General features: G+C 45.3%; 1 protein-coding gene across 1 annotated transcript in view; it reads left to right on the top strand.

Moving 5' to 3' along the window:
- The window catches only part of CHD7 (chromodomain helicase DNA binding protein 7), a 444,235-nt gene that overhangs the window by 87,838 nt on the left and 340,283 nt on the right, over positions 1-16,114 (top strand). Inside the window, exon 3 of the mRNA XM_067712237.1 lies at positions 9,820-10,250. Within this exon, the coding sequence (XP_067568338.1) occupies positions 9,820-10,250 (431 nt within the window). The remainder of the gene's footprint in view (positions 1-9,819; positions 10,251-16,114) is intronic.

The raw sequence follows: 16,114 nt of genomic DNA, 5'->3' as shown, positions 1-16,114 counted from the left end.
AGATTCAATTATAATAATTTTCTCAGTTGCATAACATTGCTGTTTGTTTATTACTGCATTATTAGTCAGTGAATGAACCTCCCTCTTTTTGACCCCTCAGCAGTGTTTATAAAATACTTAATTGCTTTGGTATCTTCTGTTTCATGTGTAATTCCAGCTGGAAGGAGTCATGGGGACACAATCCCCTTTAAGTGTTAAACTGACTGTTTCTAAGGTGCAATAAATTTTCTGTTAAAATACATTATCAGGGACCTTTGATGTCGCTTGTAGCGCAGTTTCTTTTCCTTTTCTTCTTTGTCCCTTCCTTCCTTCCTTCCTCCCTTCCTTCCTTTCTTTCTTTTTTACTGGAAGGAAGTGATTTTCTTTTAAAATCTTCTGCCTGCGATGGTTTCAATGCTAGTTAACTGTCTCACAGTGTCAGGCTCCAGCCTGCCTGTAACAGCTACACCCTTTATGTCATCCGGGTTCTTCCTGTCGGAGAGGGTCCCACCTCTGTCCAGCTGTTGCCTTGCACCCAGCTCTCAGTGTCATCACGTCTTCCTCCTCTTTGAAGACACTGCGGCAGGAATGGGTGAGCCGTGTGACAGCTGAGATGTGGGCTCTGCAGACAGGTGGCCTGGGTTGAGTCCTGACTCTTACAACCAGCTTTTTGTGACTTTGGACAAATGCGTAACCTCTTTGTGAGCCTGGAACAGTGCCTGGCACAGAAGGGCTCAGTGTGACCCTCAGCAGAGCAGCATCGCAAAGGGATAAGGAAGTCCTGCTGTGCTGTCCGTCCTCCTGCGGACAGAGACATGTCTAGCATGGAAGGGGGATCCTGGGTGGAAAAAAAAGACTGGAAAAAATGCCTTTTTGAGTGGCAGCGGATTTTAAGGTATGCACTGTTTATTGCTGCATAACGAATTGCAGCAGATTTCGTGGCTTGAAACAACATTGTCTTCTTATCCCTCACATCCGGGAGTCAGGATCTGAGCGCAGCTTAGCTGGCCCCTCCGCTTGGGGTCTCTCCAGGCTACAGTCAGGTGTCAGGACTGCGTTCACATCTGGAGCCCTGGCTGGGCAGCGATCAGCTTCCGGGTCCACTGAGGTTGTGGGCAGAATTCATCCCGGGCGGCTGTGAGACTTGGGGACTCAGCTTGCGCTGCCTGTTGCCTGGGGCTGCCCTTGACCCCTGGAGGCTGCCCTTGGCTCCTGACCATGGGGGCTGCCTCCTAGCAGGCAACAGGGAGTGTCTGGCCCTCAAGGGGGGCCCACACCCTCTTCACAAGCCCCCTGATTAAGTCAGGCCCACCGACGGTAATCTCCCCTTTGAGTAACTCAGAACGAACTGACTTGGGCCCCTTAACCACACCTGCGAGACCCTCTCAGCTTTGCCATGTTCTGCTGGCTTGCAGCACAGGTGCCTCCACAGCCAGGATGCGGAGGTCATGGGGTCACCTTAGAATTCGGCCTCCTACAAGATGTGAATGAGTTTTTTTTATAGGACCAAAGTAGTCCATCATTAAGCATTTATTGCCAACTAGATTTGCTATACTCAAAGGCTCTGAATCCTGGAGAACTTGCCGAGTGTAAATTAGCTTTATCACCAAGCTCTTTATAAATGGATTTTTTTTTCCCCTGAAAGATTGTTCTATTCCCATTTCTACACAGACCCTTGGGATTGTTCAATGTTAGGTAAAAAGGCACATTTTCCTTTCAGTCTGTTGAGGTTTGACTTTTTAAATTCATAGGAATAGCATCGTAAGTTACCTTTATTTTTATTTATTTTTAATATCTTTATTGGCGTATAATTGCTTTACAATGGTGTGTTAGTTTCTGCTTTATAGTAAGTTACCTTTAACGTTGACCTTTTTTAGGCCAGTGCAAACTTGGAATAAATTGCTTCTCCAGAGCCAAACTCCATACAGTTCACCTTTCTGACTTGAGGATCAAACTTACAATTTAGGTACATCAGTGATAGCTAAAAACAATGGAAGTGTACGGTTTAAAAAAAAAAGATTGAATTGAAATGATTTTTAGTACGTAAATTTGGTCTTTGTCCTTAGTGCCTTGAATAGGATTTATTTATGTTAAAACACGTCGACCAGCCCAGAAGCCCTGCTGTCTTGTGTTTTTGCCGAGTTTTATCCCTGGTAAGCTGGGTGGCTTCACCTCTGGGTATCTGCTGCTAAAGTCCAGCCTCCAGACACTCCTTTGAGGACAGTATGGACCTTAGAGAGAACTTGAAATAAGGAAGAGAAACGCCCGCGAACTGGGATTGGTTCTCTAGACCCTCATTCCCTGCTCTTTGGGGAGTGGAGCCTATTAAGGGTAGGGCACCATATGCACCGTGGTGAAGGAAGAAAAAATGAGGGACGGGAGAGACAATACCGTTGACTCTGCTGAGGACCCTGAGCACATACGTTCATCTTTTCTGTTTTTCCTTCTAGCAGGCAGTGTCTGGTAAAAGACAACACTTGATGATTTACCGCCTTTAGGGACCAAGACATTCAGAGCGAGAGGGTGAAAGTATGACTGTCTCGGATTCCCCTAGCGGGCTCAGAGTTTTGGTTTGCTTATTGTAAGTCAGAGGCACCATGATGCCACAGTTGCAGGCCCTGTTTCTTCTTGGGGGGCTGCTGTTGGAGGAGAATGGGTGGGTGGCCCTGCTGCCTGCAGGGCCTGCTCCCCTGTGTGCGGTCCAGGAGGCCTAGGAACTTACTCATCGTTCCAGCGAGTGGCTTGGAATTGTGTCGAGTTTGTGCTGGTTTTTGTTTCTCCCCTGCCCAGCGGAGTGATGCTCCTCTCGGCCCCTCGGCGTTTCCCTTCCTTCTATTAAAAGTACTGTGGGATGGGAGATTCTCAAGGTCAGGGGCTTGGTCTGATGACTCGCATACACTTTCTGGAAAACTAACACATGTTAAAACGACATTCAACTCTTGTCCAAACAATTAAGCTACTTTTCCCAGGCCCTTGTGGAGAGACATCAAAAAGACAAAAACAGAAAACAAATTTCAGAACTTTAACATCACTTCAATTCTGTGCCCTTGGGGTGTGTGTGTGTGTGTGTGTGTGTGTGTGTGTGTGTGTGTGGCAGACAAACGTTATTTCACTGCATGGTTTTTAAGTGCAAACCTGTTACTTGGCCTGGTGCTTTTTCTGAGAAGTAGAATTGACCTGTTACCCAACTGGAATGGTGGCCACAGAGCCGCACCCTTGGGCCAGCACCTCCTGAGCCTGGTGGCACAGACACAGTGGGCGGCGGCGAGAGTGAGGGGCGGCGGCCAGACGCCCTCTTCTCCTCCACTGAGGGGGAGTCCACGCCACTTAGAGCTTCTCAGACACTTAGGAAGGAGGTTTGCATTGCTGGAGCCTCACCGCTGGGCTGTTGTGGTCCAGCTGACCATAGAAACACCTCAGCATGGTGTGTCACACGTTACAGAGGCCATGGGACCCTTCCTGTGGCGTAGTTCCACCCTGAAGACTGGAAGGTGGTCAGTATTCAATATGTGATGGGAAGCCATTTAACATTAAATTTAACATGACCAGTTGGTTCAGTATTCTCATTATTTTGGACTCCAGTGATTCAAAATGCATTTATAACGTAGATGCCGTCACAGTGGCTCACGTTAATTTGTAGCTGTTGAAGATGCTGTGCATATGGCAGATCTGTTCTAAGGACAGAATGTAAGCAGAAAACCAAAGGTTCAAAAATGCCTTCAGATGATTTTTAGACGAGATACTTCACAGTAATTAAAAATTTTTTTTTAATTCTAAAATTTAATGATTCTTCTGAGGGACCCACTAAGATAAGTTATTATATTTCAAAGTTCATTTTATTTAACTTAGTAATTATCTTCACTGCATATATATTATAATGGAAACTGTACAAGTCAGAAGATTATATGATTATCCTAATATTCCTGTTTTATTCCTACATCTGAGCATAATTGAGTGAGCTGTTTCAGTGCCTTTATATAAAATTGTATTTATTCGTAGAGTCATATACTATGTTTTGAACCATTTGATAACCACTGCTTTGAGACCGGCGCGTGCCGTCTCTCTCGTTCTCTCTCACACTCTCATATCCCTGCCACGGAGGTGACGGATTAACTGTATCAGTGTAATCCAGAGTGTATTTTTTTTTTTTTTTTTTTTTGCGGTACACGGGCCTCTTCCGTTGCGGAGCACAGGCTCCGGACGCGCAGGCTCAGCGGCCATGGCTCACGGGCCCAGCCGCTCCACGGCACGTGGGATCTTCCCGGACTGGGGCACGAACCCGCGTCCCCTGCATCGGCAGCCGGACTCTCAGCCACTGCGCCACCAGGGAAGCCCCAGAGTGTATTTTGAAGAGCATTTTTATTCAGGATATTCTTGGATAAAGAATGTCTTTTTCCTGTATGGCACACTGTGTCCTGTTCCCCCTCAGAGCGTAGTAAGGGCTTGGAGAGCTTTACAGTAAAGAAAAATGCTTAACTTTGTTTAACCCAGAATTCTCAACACTCCTGTGACCCGAGTCTTCTTTTCTTGGAACGCGTCTTAAAATCCTAAACTTAGAAAATGTTGTTCTATACTTTCTGCCTTCTCAAGTCATATGACCAACAGGCGTGATGTTGTTCATCTTTGTGTCTGTGTCCGTAAAAGTATTCACTCAATATTTTTTTCCCTAGAAATTGTCTTTAAAAACGAGCTGAATAAAACTAGCTGATAGATGAAAGGCTTGAACTTGAGGGCCTGACTCTGATACCAAATTTAGTCAAGCAGAAAATATTCTAATCCTTGATTCTTTTCTTAAGATTATTTCTGTACGTATTATTTTGTATCAAAGAATCAAAGTTAAAAGTTATTTCAGTTGACCATTCAAACTAATATCTGTTCTTCTTGATCTCCTCCCCACAAAGAAGGTTTTAAAAGCCGCTTGTGATGCATTTTTGTGCCTTCTGTCACCCCATCCTGGACATGGTCTGTTGCTTGGGCTGGTCCCTTGGGGAAGGAGCCCCTGGCCAGCATGTGTCTCCCCTTCAGTCCCAGCCTGGCTGCCTTTTTCCCAAGAACCCTCCTTGGCATCAGCCTGGGTTAGGCGCTCTGTTCTCCCCCGGCAGGTACCAGGGCTGCTTGGTTTACTGTTACGTCCTCAGCTGTCTGTTGGATGAATACATGAATTGGGCACCGAGTATTACCGAGCGCTCTTCTTTTTATCAGTGTCACTGACAAGAAAAGGATGTGAAAATCTCAGTGGGACTTGCTGAACATTGGCCGAATGATCTTTTGAACCTGGTTCACTCCTTTGGCTCGAGATTGAGCTTCAGGGCTCATATTGGAATTCCTTTTGAGAAGAGTGCGGAGGGACTGAGAACCTGTGGGATACTGGAAGAGTAAATAGAAGTGAAGAAGGCCGGTAGTAGGAATGTGTCTCCAAAGCGATTTAAAAAAAAAAAAAAACCCAAAAACTGAATTGTACTTTTCAGTCTTAAATGACTACTTAATATTTGTATTTTTACAAGCCACTTAAATCCTAGTGTAGCGTTTTAAGATTGTACTCGTTGTCACGTGGGTCGTAGTTGGCCTGCCGCGTCTCCCCCAGAACCTGCGTTTCTCTGAGCTCGCAAGTGCCTGTCTCCCTTCGGCCTGATTTGTGGGGCGGGGCGGGCGTGTCTCCTGGAAGGGCCATGTTACTCTCCTCCAGTTGGTAGTATCTTCTCCTTATTATAAAGTAGTGTTTTGATTTTAGACGTGTTCGTGTCACCCAGTAAGTAGAATGTTTGCCCAGAGACGTCCTATATTACAGAATGGCGCGGCTTTGCAGAGAGTGTCCATACTGGGGACATTGCACACTGTTTGCTCATTCATGGTGCCTGACGCTGAAAGCACGCTGAGGCTTCAGGACTATAATTAAGACAAAATATGGTTAAATAAGATAGCCTTGAAAGTCAGAAAATGCTGGGTAATGTTGGAGGGAAAACACAGTGGAGACGGATGAAAAGTGTCTTCTCACACATTGTATTTATGTTGTTCTGACGAAGGCTCCTGAGCGTTTTGGGTCATGTTTGCTTAAAGGTAACGGAGGGGTTGGCCTCGCCTCCCCGGCCCCTCTCCTTTGGGAGAGGCCCATCCTGTCTACTCTGCTGTTTTATGTGAGGGAACTTGTTTATGTGTTTGTCTAATTTATATGTTACGAAAAGTGAAGTTAAGGCTAAAAACGACTATCTTTAGTTTATGGTAATTTTTTGGACAACACGCACCTTGGATCGTTTTAACTTATTGTTCAACTGTCCGTCATTCTGTTTCAGTTTCAGAAGTCCACGTGTAGTCCTTGTATATTCCATAATGCTCCAAAAGGCATATGGAATTATGATAGCAAATATGTCAAGCAGGAAGTTCTAAAGGGTGTATTTAAAAATACCTCTGGTATCTAACATTCTCGGCTTTTGCCCTAGTAAATGAGAGGTTTGAGGAATGCCCTATATGGTGATATCAGATGTTAATGGCATTGATTACCTGTCAGGCAGTGGGAATTGATGGGAAAATGTCCGCTGTAAAATTAAATAGCATTAGAGAAGACTGTACCATGCGCGGGGCGTTGGGAGGGGAACGGCGGGCCTGGGAGACTTTGTCAGGGTATTACTGTGAGCTCCAGGTTTTTTCCCCACATGATTAAGGCAGGCCATCTGTTCTTTGTTAAATGTTTACAAAAACAGCTTTTCTCTAAAAGATTTAAGGAGATGTGGGCCTGGTAAACACTATAATATTTCCGAGCACCTTTCCACCCTATTTCAAACAGTACCAAAACATAATTCTGCCGCGTATCAAACAGGACTACTATCTTTTTTGTATTTGGTCTTTACATTTTTTTCCTTCTTATGGAAGATTAAATTTTTAAGGGATACTAATTTATGGCTTCATGTATTACTGAAAGGGGCATCCAGAATGATTTGTGTGCTCACGTGCAGATAAATTTTCAGTCGTCGGGTATCACGTGTTACACGCTTTTTCTGATTCACAAATGTGGACCAGGTGTCTCTCATCAGAGGCTGGCATTTGGTTACCGGAGTTAGTGCCATGCAGATTAAAGAAAGGTACACATGCAGGAAAACGGTACAGATGAACTGGTTTGCAGGGCAGAAGTAGAGACACAGATGTAGAGAACAAACGTATGGACACCAAGGGGGGAAAATGGCGGGTGGTGGTGGTGGTGGTGGTGGGATGAATTGGGAGATTGGGATTGACATGTATACACTGATGTATAAAAAATAGATAACTACTGAGAACCTGCTGTATAAAAAAATAAAATAAAATTCAAAAATTAAAACAAAAGAAGGAAAGGTACACATACCTGGAATTAATTCCCCGTTCTAAGCTGTAAGCATTGTTTACTGGTAGACTTTCCTCTTTCCTTCCCTTTCCAGGAAAATGTTTTTTCTTCCATCTCCTGAGAAATAGCTTGTCCCAAATAAGTTTGACCTCTGTGTCTCTCATGAAAAGAATTGGCTTTTTCCTTACATTAGGAAATAATATGTAACAATTAATTCTGCTTCAGTAACTTAGGTATAGTAAAACCGCTAAATCAGATCCCATTATTTCTCAGCGAGTATAATTTGGAGAGCTCCTTGGTTGATGTTTGTTAAGCGTGTTTGTGAGGGAAAAACTGGGGGCAGGTGAGTGGCTTTTTTCAGGATCTGGTCGGTTGTGTTACCCCTGGATGGACACTGCATCCATGTGTTCATTCTCACTCCTCTGCCCTGGCTTCTCTCCCCTCCTGTCTGTCCTTACTCTCCTTCAGCATCTTTCTCTCTCAGCTCTGACCAAGAAAGGGCAATGTGTATTTTAAGATTTTCTCATACCGTAGGATTTTGGAAGAGACTTTGGAAATCATCTAAACCAAACGCTTCGTTCTGCAGATGAAGAAGAAGTGAAATGATTTCCCCCAGATTACAAAGCTCATGGCAGGGCCCGGGCTAGAATTTTCTCTCTCAGCTCACGGTTCTGGGCTCATTCCCTTACACTGGTGCAGATGGAGAACTGAATGTAGGTTTCTTCAGTAACCATAGTAGGTTTTATTGGGAACAGGAAAACCAGTTTCTTTTCTGGCAGTGATTTCTTTTTTTAAACGTTTCTTTGGGTCACTGAGCACTTTGGAAATAAAGTGAAGCCTGCGGCACCTTTCCTAGGAGGACGCCCGTGTGTGAGGTTTTAGGAGCCGGACAGAGTCAGAAGAGCACTGGATTTAGGAAACCTAGATTCAGATGTCACCTCTGTCCCCCATGCTGTGGCCTTGAGTAGCCACGTGGCCTTCTCAAATTTTACTTCTTTTCTGAAAAATGGGGGTAAATTATCACATTTTGGTGTGAGGTTCGGGTGCACAAACTCCTGCAAGCACCTTGCTTAGTGTATAACATGAAGTAGATGCTCAGTGGATGTGAGTTGTACCGGAATCTGATTTGTATCCCTTTGTGGGTGGTGAGTAGCAACTCCTGGGCGCCTCAGCAGACCTGGGCCTGGGCTTTCCTGTGGCTCCTCTTTTGGGGGTCACGTGTGAGGGGCCCAGTTCTCAGTTCTGTCACTTGCATCCGTAACTCCTTGGGTGCGTTCTTCATCTTAGCAAGTCTGTGTCTCCATGGAGCTCTCCGGGCTGGCGTGGGGATCGGATGGGGTCCGGGCGTAAAGTGCTCACTGAGCACATGCCCAGCACATGGTGAGGCTGTTGCGTACACGCTCGTGGCTGTTGCTGTTTATATTACAGTTACTATTTCGTGTCTGGAGAAGCATATGAAAAAGGCAGATACAACATTTTCAAGTATTGCGTTGAAATGTAAAGGCTCATTAGATGTCATAGTTTGCAGTGGAGACAGATGGTCCCCTACCCCTGCCCTGATTTGTATCATGACCACTCAGCGTCCCATCCCAGGTGTTGGTATTCTCCACCATATTTAAGACCATTTCTGGATATGGTCTTAGTGGATGCTGAAAATCTCCTGCAAGGCATGTCAAATTGACTATGTGGGGCGCTCTCGCTCGCTCTCTCTCGCTCTCTCGCTCTCGCTCGCTCTCGCTCTCTCTCTCGCTCTCTCGCTCTCGCTCGCTCGCTCTCGCTCTCTCTCGCTCTCTCTCGCGCTCTCTCGCTCGCTCTCTCGCTCTCTCTCGCTCGCTCTCTCTCGCTCTCGCTCTCTCTCGCTCTCGCTCTCAGTGAGATTTGGAAATGTAAAGCTTTAATAACTTAAGAAAAACATTGTCTGCATCTTCTATCAGTATGAGAAATCTAACCAACCCAGAGTCGTTAAGCTTGTATATGTGCTTTTAATTTGACATTTGAATGTCATTTAAATCAGAAATGACCTGTACTGTGTAAGATTTATGTGTTTACACTCGGATTTCAAACTTTCATGGTATCTGATTCTTACAACGCCCAGTACACTTGTTCTTTTTAAAAGTGACTTGATTATGTATCTTTAATTGGAGCTCCCGTTCCTGCATGGGGAAAATTCCACTTGAATTCCATCTGTGTGTCTTAGCTTTTGCTGCTCTTTCTGTTCTTCACCATTTCCTACATGGGTGCTGAGAACATGGAAAGTGTCTTCAGCTGAATGAGAAATTTTCTTCCACCTGAACAGAAGTTTTTACTGTATTACTAAATTGCCCTCTTTATTTATTTAAAAGCTTTCCTGTTGAAGAAACCTATTTTTTTTCTGGATGAGAGAAAATGATAGGTTTACACAAATGGGTAGTTGGTTAAGTTTGCTACCTTGAGTGTAAGTTTCAGAAGCATCAGCCACCTAACTTTCAGTTCCTTTCTTCACTACGAAGAACGATAAACTAACTTCAATTCCTATTTGTGTCTCTTAGCATTCTCCATCGGAGCCCTTTCTAGAGAAACCAGTGCCGGATATGACTCAGGTTAGTGGACCGAACGCTCAGCTAGTGAACAGTGATGATTACCTGCTGTCCGTAGAACAGCAGCCGCAGCAGAAGAAGAAGAAAAAGAAAAACAACCACATTGTTGCAGAGGATCCCAGTAAAAGTTTCAGTAAAGATGACTTCCCTGGTGGGGTTGATAACCAAGAACTAAACAGGAACTCACTGGATGGGTCCCAAGAAGAGAAAAAGAAAAAGAAAAGGCCGAAGGCAAAAAAAGATCCCAAGGAACCGAAAGAACCCAAGGAGAAGAAAGAGCCCAAGGAACCCAAGACCCCGAAAGCCCCTAAGATTCCCAAAGAGCCAAAGGAAAAGAAAGCAAAAACTGCCACGCCAAAACCCAAATCCAGCAAAAAGTCAAGGTAGGCCGTGGGCAGAAACCACCACCACCAAACACAGTAGAGACACGAGCACAGCAGTCACAGCCTGTGGAACGGGGGTGGGGACACGGGGTGGGCGCGGGACGCTCTGACACGTGTCCTCATGGCTGAGCTGCTTTTTCTCGTACCCGAACTGAAAAGTTGAGGTGTTTATGCGTTCTGAGATTTAGGACTCAGTTATTATGAACTGTTGATTTGGTTGGTAGATTCTTTAGAAACGTTACTGGATGAAAACTGTTTATTATTTTAAAATCACTTTCTTGTAGTTTTGTGAAAGCCTGTCATTTAACAAACAGAACCAAGTTACCAGCAGAATCATTTGTGAGCTTAGACCACCAGCCTCATTTTCAGCGACAGTGCCAAACTGGGTAAGAAGGATTATAGAAGGCAAGGCGAGTCACTGCATTTCGCTAGGCTTTTCAGTCCTGCTTCCCAGAAGTTGAAACGGGAGAATGCATTCTCTCCACTTGGCAGGCGGAGGAAGCCTTCCAGGGGCAGCGTTGGAATCCTAGTGGGCAACGTGGGAGAAATCAAATAGCAGTTACCCATTAGATATGCACTGGAGAGTAGCATGAGTTTTAGGTCCTAGGAAATAGCCGCCTCCACATCGTGCTTCCCCTCTGGTACTTCCCCACCAGCTCTCTGACCCCCCAGGAGGCATATTTATTCAGTAAGAAAAGCTGAGAGGAGAAGACATTGAAGACTAATTTTTTTCATTTGTACCGAACATTTCTTGCAACTGTTCTGAACCAGTTCCAAACATCTGAATCTGTTTTTCAGAATGTGGCTCATGTTAGAAAATATAGTTTCCAGATGGAAGTATGGTCAGACTTGGTTACTCTGAACCTGTTTGCGGACGCAGGAGAAAACACGCTCCACCGCTTCCCGCCACGAGCGAATGCCCGCTTGTGCAGGGCGCGTGGCGTTCCACCCCGAGACTGACATGCTCCACGTGGGCTTTGCGAGCTCGCCGGCCTGGCAGCCCTGGGCTTGTGAGCTTGCTTGTGTGTCAGGAGCAGGTACACAAAGAAGGGTGGTTTCTGTAACTAGAAAGATGCCGCAAAGTGAGAGAACAAACTTGGATTTTCAGCTTCCTGCTAAAAATATCTAAACAACCCAATACATTATTCTGTAGTGTTCTGCAAGTTTGAATCATAGACGTTAACAAAACTTTTGTCACCAGTACTTTTTATGGTACCCAGATAACTGAATTACAGTTGGCCCTCCACAAAGGCCTTGAGCATCTGCAGATTTGGGTATCCGCCAGGGTCCTAGAACCGATTCCTTGCAGGTACTGAGGGACCACCGTATATTCAGTAACTCAGTCTTATAGGTAACTTAATATTTGCATTCACTTATAGTGTCCTTTGATGCCTCAGTATGTGGTCTCTTAATTGAAAGCCATTATGTTTTTTATTTTTATTTATTTATTTATTTATTTTTTTGCGGTATGTGGGCCTCTCACTGTTGTGGCCTCTCCCGTTGCGGAGCACAGGCTCCGGATGCGCAGGCTCAGCGGCCATGGCTCACGGGCCCAGCCGCTCCACGGCATGTGGGATCTTCCCGGACCGGGGCACGAACCCGCGTCCCCTGCATCGGCAGGCGGACTCTCAACCACTGCGCCACCAGGGAAGCCCATTATGTTTTTCTCCCTATGAACACTCCTCTAACCTCAGAATTTATTATAAATTCTCTTTTCATTTACTTAAGCAATACTTTATTAAGGACTTACTGTTTGTAGGTACTGTGTTAAGTCTTAGGGATGTGAGGCCAGAGGACAGTTAGACTTTCAGTCTGATTTATGAGGGGGTTTTAAAAAATACATAGTTGCTTAAGTCTGAGTATTGCGCTTTTAGTAGGAGGAAGCATGTGCTTTATTTCTCCTAAGGAGAAAGAAATCAAAGCAAAATCTTAAAAGAATGTATTTTTTTTAAAACAAACTTACAATGTAAGAGTGTGTGTTCTAAAGAAGGTTTCTGGAACTCAGAACATACATCACCAAAACTAACTGTAGCCTCAAAATACATCTGTCTTAAGTTTTTATCTTAAGTTTTTGAATTTATTACCAAATGGTAGAAATTGATATAAAAAACCCCACTGTATCTTGGATACTTGTCGTAAATTTCCAAATATATTCTTTCAAGCTCTCAGTCTACCTCAGACTGACCCTATCTTTATTTTTTTCTTTTCTTTTTTTATAAATTTATTTACTTTTTAATTTTTGGCTGCGTTGGGTCTTCGTTGCTGCGCGTGGGCTTTTTCTCTAGTTGCGGCGAGCGGGGGCTACTCTTCGTTGTGGTGTGCCGGCCTCTCATTGCGGTGGCTTCTCTTGCTGCAGAGCACGGGCTCTAGGCGCGCGGGCTTCACTGGTTGTGGCACGCGGGCTTCAGTAGTTGTGGCTTATGGGCTCTGGAGCACAGGCTCAGTAGTTGTGGCGCACGGGCTCAGTTGCTCCGCGGCATGTGGGATCTTCCCGGACCAGGGCTCGAACCCGTTTCCCCTGCGTCGGCAGGCGGACTCGCAACCACTGCGCCACCAAGGAAGCCCGTCTATTACTTTTTTTCTCTTTATTTTTGCTTTTGACTAGTAGTTTCAGTTGATGGCTGCTGTAGGTGACAGTCATTTTTCCCCAAGTGGTGTGAAAGTAATTGAGGGGAACCCTTCTTTAGAGCTTGGAGAAGTGCAAATGGGAAGGGGGTGCGTCCAGGAGGGCCACTGAGAGCATTTGCAGCACCTCTGCTGGCCCTGGCGACTTGCCCTTGGAGGGCCACTTGCTGATTTAGGATGAAGTGGGGTGAGGACGATGCCTGAGAGGTTTTCCTGTCGTTAATGTTCAGATGGGGGTGGCTGTCCAAGAATATGGTAACTGAATAGAGATTGTCATTGAATTAACCAGCCAACCCATTATTGTGTTGAGCTACAGTGTTTCAGGTGGTCAGGGGAATGGAGTATCTCAAGTTGTGGTCTCGTTGTTCCTCTAAGTCTGGAAGGAAAAAGCATCCCTGAAGCAAGGATAAGTAGATTGCACACAGCTACATGTAAATTCTGAATAGCATAGCAGAATAATTATGTAAATTGAATATGCAGTCATGAAGGTAATAGGAGGTTTGGGTTATGTCAGTGCTGGGGCTGAATTGCCGGAGCAGGTTGCTTTAGGCGCTGGAATGCTGCAGTGGCAATTTTGTTTTGCAAAACGTTATGTGATACCAGTTATTTCCATCCTTGAATAAGTTGACTTGATGAATTTGTTTATACAGAAAATAATTCTCCTACAGAGGGCTGAAGCAGAGGGGATAAACAGAAATGGAAGGAAACATTTACTGTAGAACTACTCACATCTTTCTTGTTTGGCCCTCTATGCCTTATCACTGGTGAGATTCTCCTAACAAACGTGCTGCCCTTTGAGCGGCTGGTGACGGCAGTGACCCGCTGGGGGTCTGCATGATGTCCACACAGGAGAGAGCTGGTTTTGCGTCATTCACATACTGTCATAAATGACATGAGAAAGGTGGCCGTCATTGGTGGGGCTGAGTTTCTTTGTGTGCCTTCACCGTGTCCTTCTCACTACCTGTCATCCCTGCAAGCCACTGAGGCTTGAATTTGTGGCCATTCCCAGCACACTGGCCCTTTTGGCAACCAAGATATAATTGGGTCTGTCTTGCCTCTGCAGGAGAACCTAAAAGAATCTGCCCAGAAGCTGTTATATAGAATGGTAGTGAAACAGAAAAAGGTGTCAGCATTTCAGAAAGAGACATTTATTTATTTGTTTGTTTGTTTGTTTATTTTTGGCTGCCTTGGGTCTTGGTTGCTGCGCGCGGGCTTTCTCTAGTTGTGGCGAGCAGGGGCTACTCTTCGTTGCGGTGCGCAGGCGTCTCATTGTGGTGGCTTCTCTTGTTGCGGAGCACGGGCTCTAGGCTCACGGGCTTCAGTAGTTGCGGTGCGTGGGCTCAGTAGTTGTGGCTCGTGGGCTTCCGTAGTTGTGGCACGCGGGCTCTAGAGTGCAGACTCAGTAGTTGTGGCACGCGGGCTCAGTAGTTGTGGCTCGCGGGCTCTAGAGCGCAGGCTCAGTAGTTGTGGCGCACGGGTTTAGCTGCTCCGCGGCCATGTGGGATCTTCCTGGACCAGGGCTCGAACCCGTGTCCCTTGCGTTGGCAGGCAGATTCTTAACCACTGCACCACCAGGGAAGTCCCCAAAAAGAGACATTTAAAATCTTGGTGGAAAAAATGGACCACATGCCTCTTTTCTAATTAGGACCATATCTTTCTTCCCCTCTTCCCATTTTACATTAAATATATATTTTTCTACCTGTCTAGTGCTTTCCCCAGGTGTCTTTATAGCTTTTAAATATTGACGGTTAATATTGAAAATAAAGGCTAAGACAGTTGTGGCCTGGAGAGGATGCCATTTTGCATATGGAAGGATTCACGGAGCTGAAGTATGAGGACTCGTGGTCTTCTCTTCAATGCGTTTTCTGTTGTGTATGCTTGGGCCTTGTGAAATGAGAGAGAATTTGGAGGAAGTGCTTCCTTTGAATGACTCTTGGAGGATTTAGTGGTCCATTTAGCTATATAAAGATTCTTTGAATGTACATAGAGAAGGGAACTTAGCCAAAGGTTGTGACTTGACTACTGAAGCTTCATTTAAATGAAGCCGTGGAGATTTGCTTCTAATGCAGTTTCTAGGAACTCATCTGGTCCTTGCCCCCCCTCTCCACCCCCAGTATTAAAGTTAATAGGAAGCTAAAATGCTACTTCTCAATTAAGAGTGAAGATATATATTTTTTAAACTGTGAAACACCACTCTTACTTCAAAAGACATATAAAGTACCCCAAACACGTTAAGTGTATTCTTTGCATACCACGCTGTCCTTAATATTTATGTTGCTACTTTCTTCTGAGGAGCTTAGTTAACTTTTCAGATATTGTTTTCTCAATCATGATCTAAAAGAGTAGCAGCATTTACCTGAGAAATATTTTTATTCAGCCAGCAAGCCCAATAGTGGTGTCTTTTAAGTAACTAATACATATTTTCTAATGTGCTCTTATATATGTAAAATTTCTTGGACACAAAAGCAAACCGTTAAACTTGTTTTGCTAATGAGTACAGAAAACCTAGATAGTCAGGTATCTCCCCATCAGGTAATAAAGTAAACGAAACCAGCAGCTTTTCTTCTTCTATTTTCTTGTTCTTTCTTTTATTCACGTGCCGTGACTTAGCTTTGACCCAAGACATTGGATAGTTGAACAGACCGAATTAGGTATTTTGGATACTGTACCAGCAGAAGAGAGTGTAGGTTTCTTTGGCATGTGGTTACAAAGGACTTTTGAGCCCTTTAGGTGTTGGCGAGGAACAAGGAAGACGTGTCCGTGAGCATCAGGCGTCTGCCCACCGGCCTGCCCTGTCCGCTCCTGGTCACTACGTCCAAGCTCCGGGCCAGGGGTGCAACCAGGTGCCCCCTTCCCCTTCCTAAGATTGCCTTCTCTTTGACAAAGGCGCCGGGCCGTGAGGTCTTCTTAATCCCCGTGGGGATTCCTTTCCTTCGAGAAAGGAAGGATAACCATCTCAGAGACTTCCTTGTACATGTAAAAGGCCAGTGACAGGCCACCTTGTGACCCTTCCTCTATCTGATTTGTCTTAAATCAGGATGAGCAGTGAGGGAGCTGTCAGCCGCCTTCAGTTCAGACCCTTCCGTCTCTGATAGCCCGTGATTCCCTTTACGCTCCCTGGCGGGGACGGATGCCCAACGTCACTGACCCTAAACAGCAAGTTCTGCTGACTCATGCTCTGTGCCGGATGCAGGAACGGGCCACAGTGGGCCTGGTGGGAATTTGTTCCTGCCCGTCCA

The sequence above is a fragment of the Pseudorca crassidens genome, chromosome 17, assembly GCF_039906515.1.
Source record: "Pseudorca crassidens isolate mPseCra1 chromosome 17, mPseCra1.hap1, whole genome shotgun sequence".
NCBI lineage: Eukaryota > Metazoa > Chordata > Mammalia > Artiodactyla > Delphinidae > Pseudorca > Pseudorca crassidens.
Note: the sequence above shows the minus strand (reverse complement) of the source record. Positions and strands in the feature narration are given on the sequence as shown.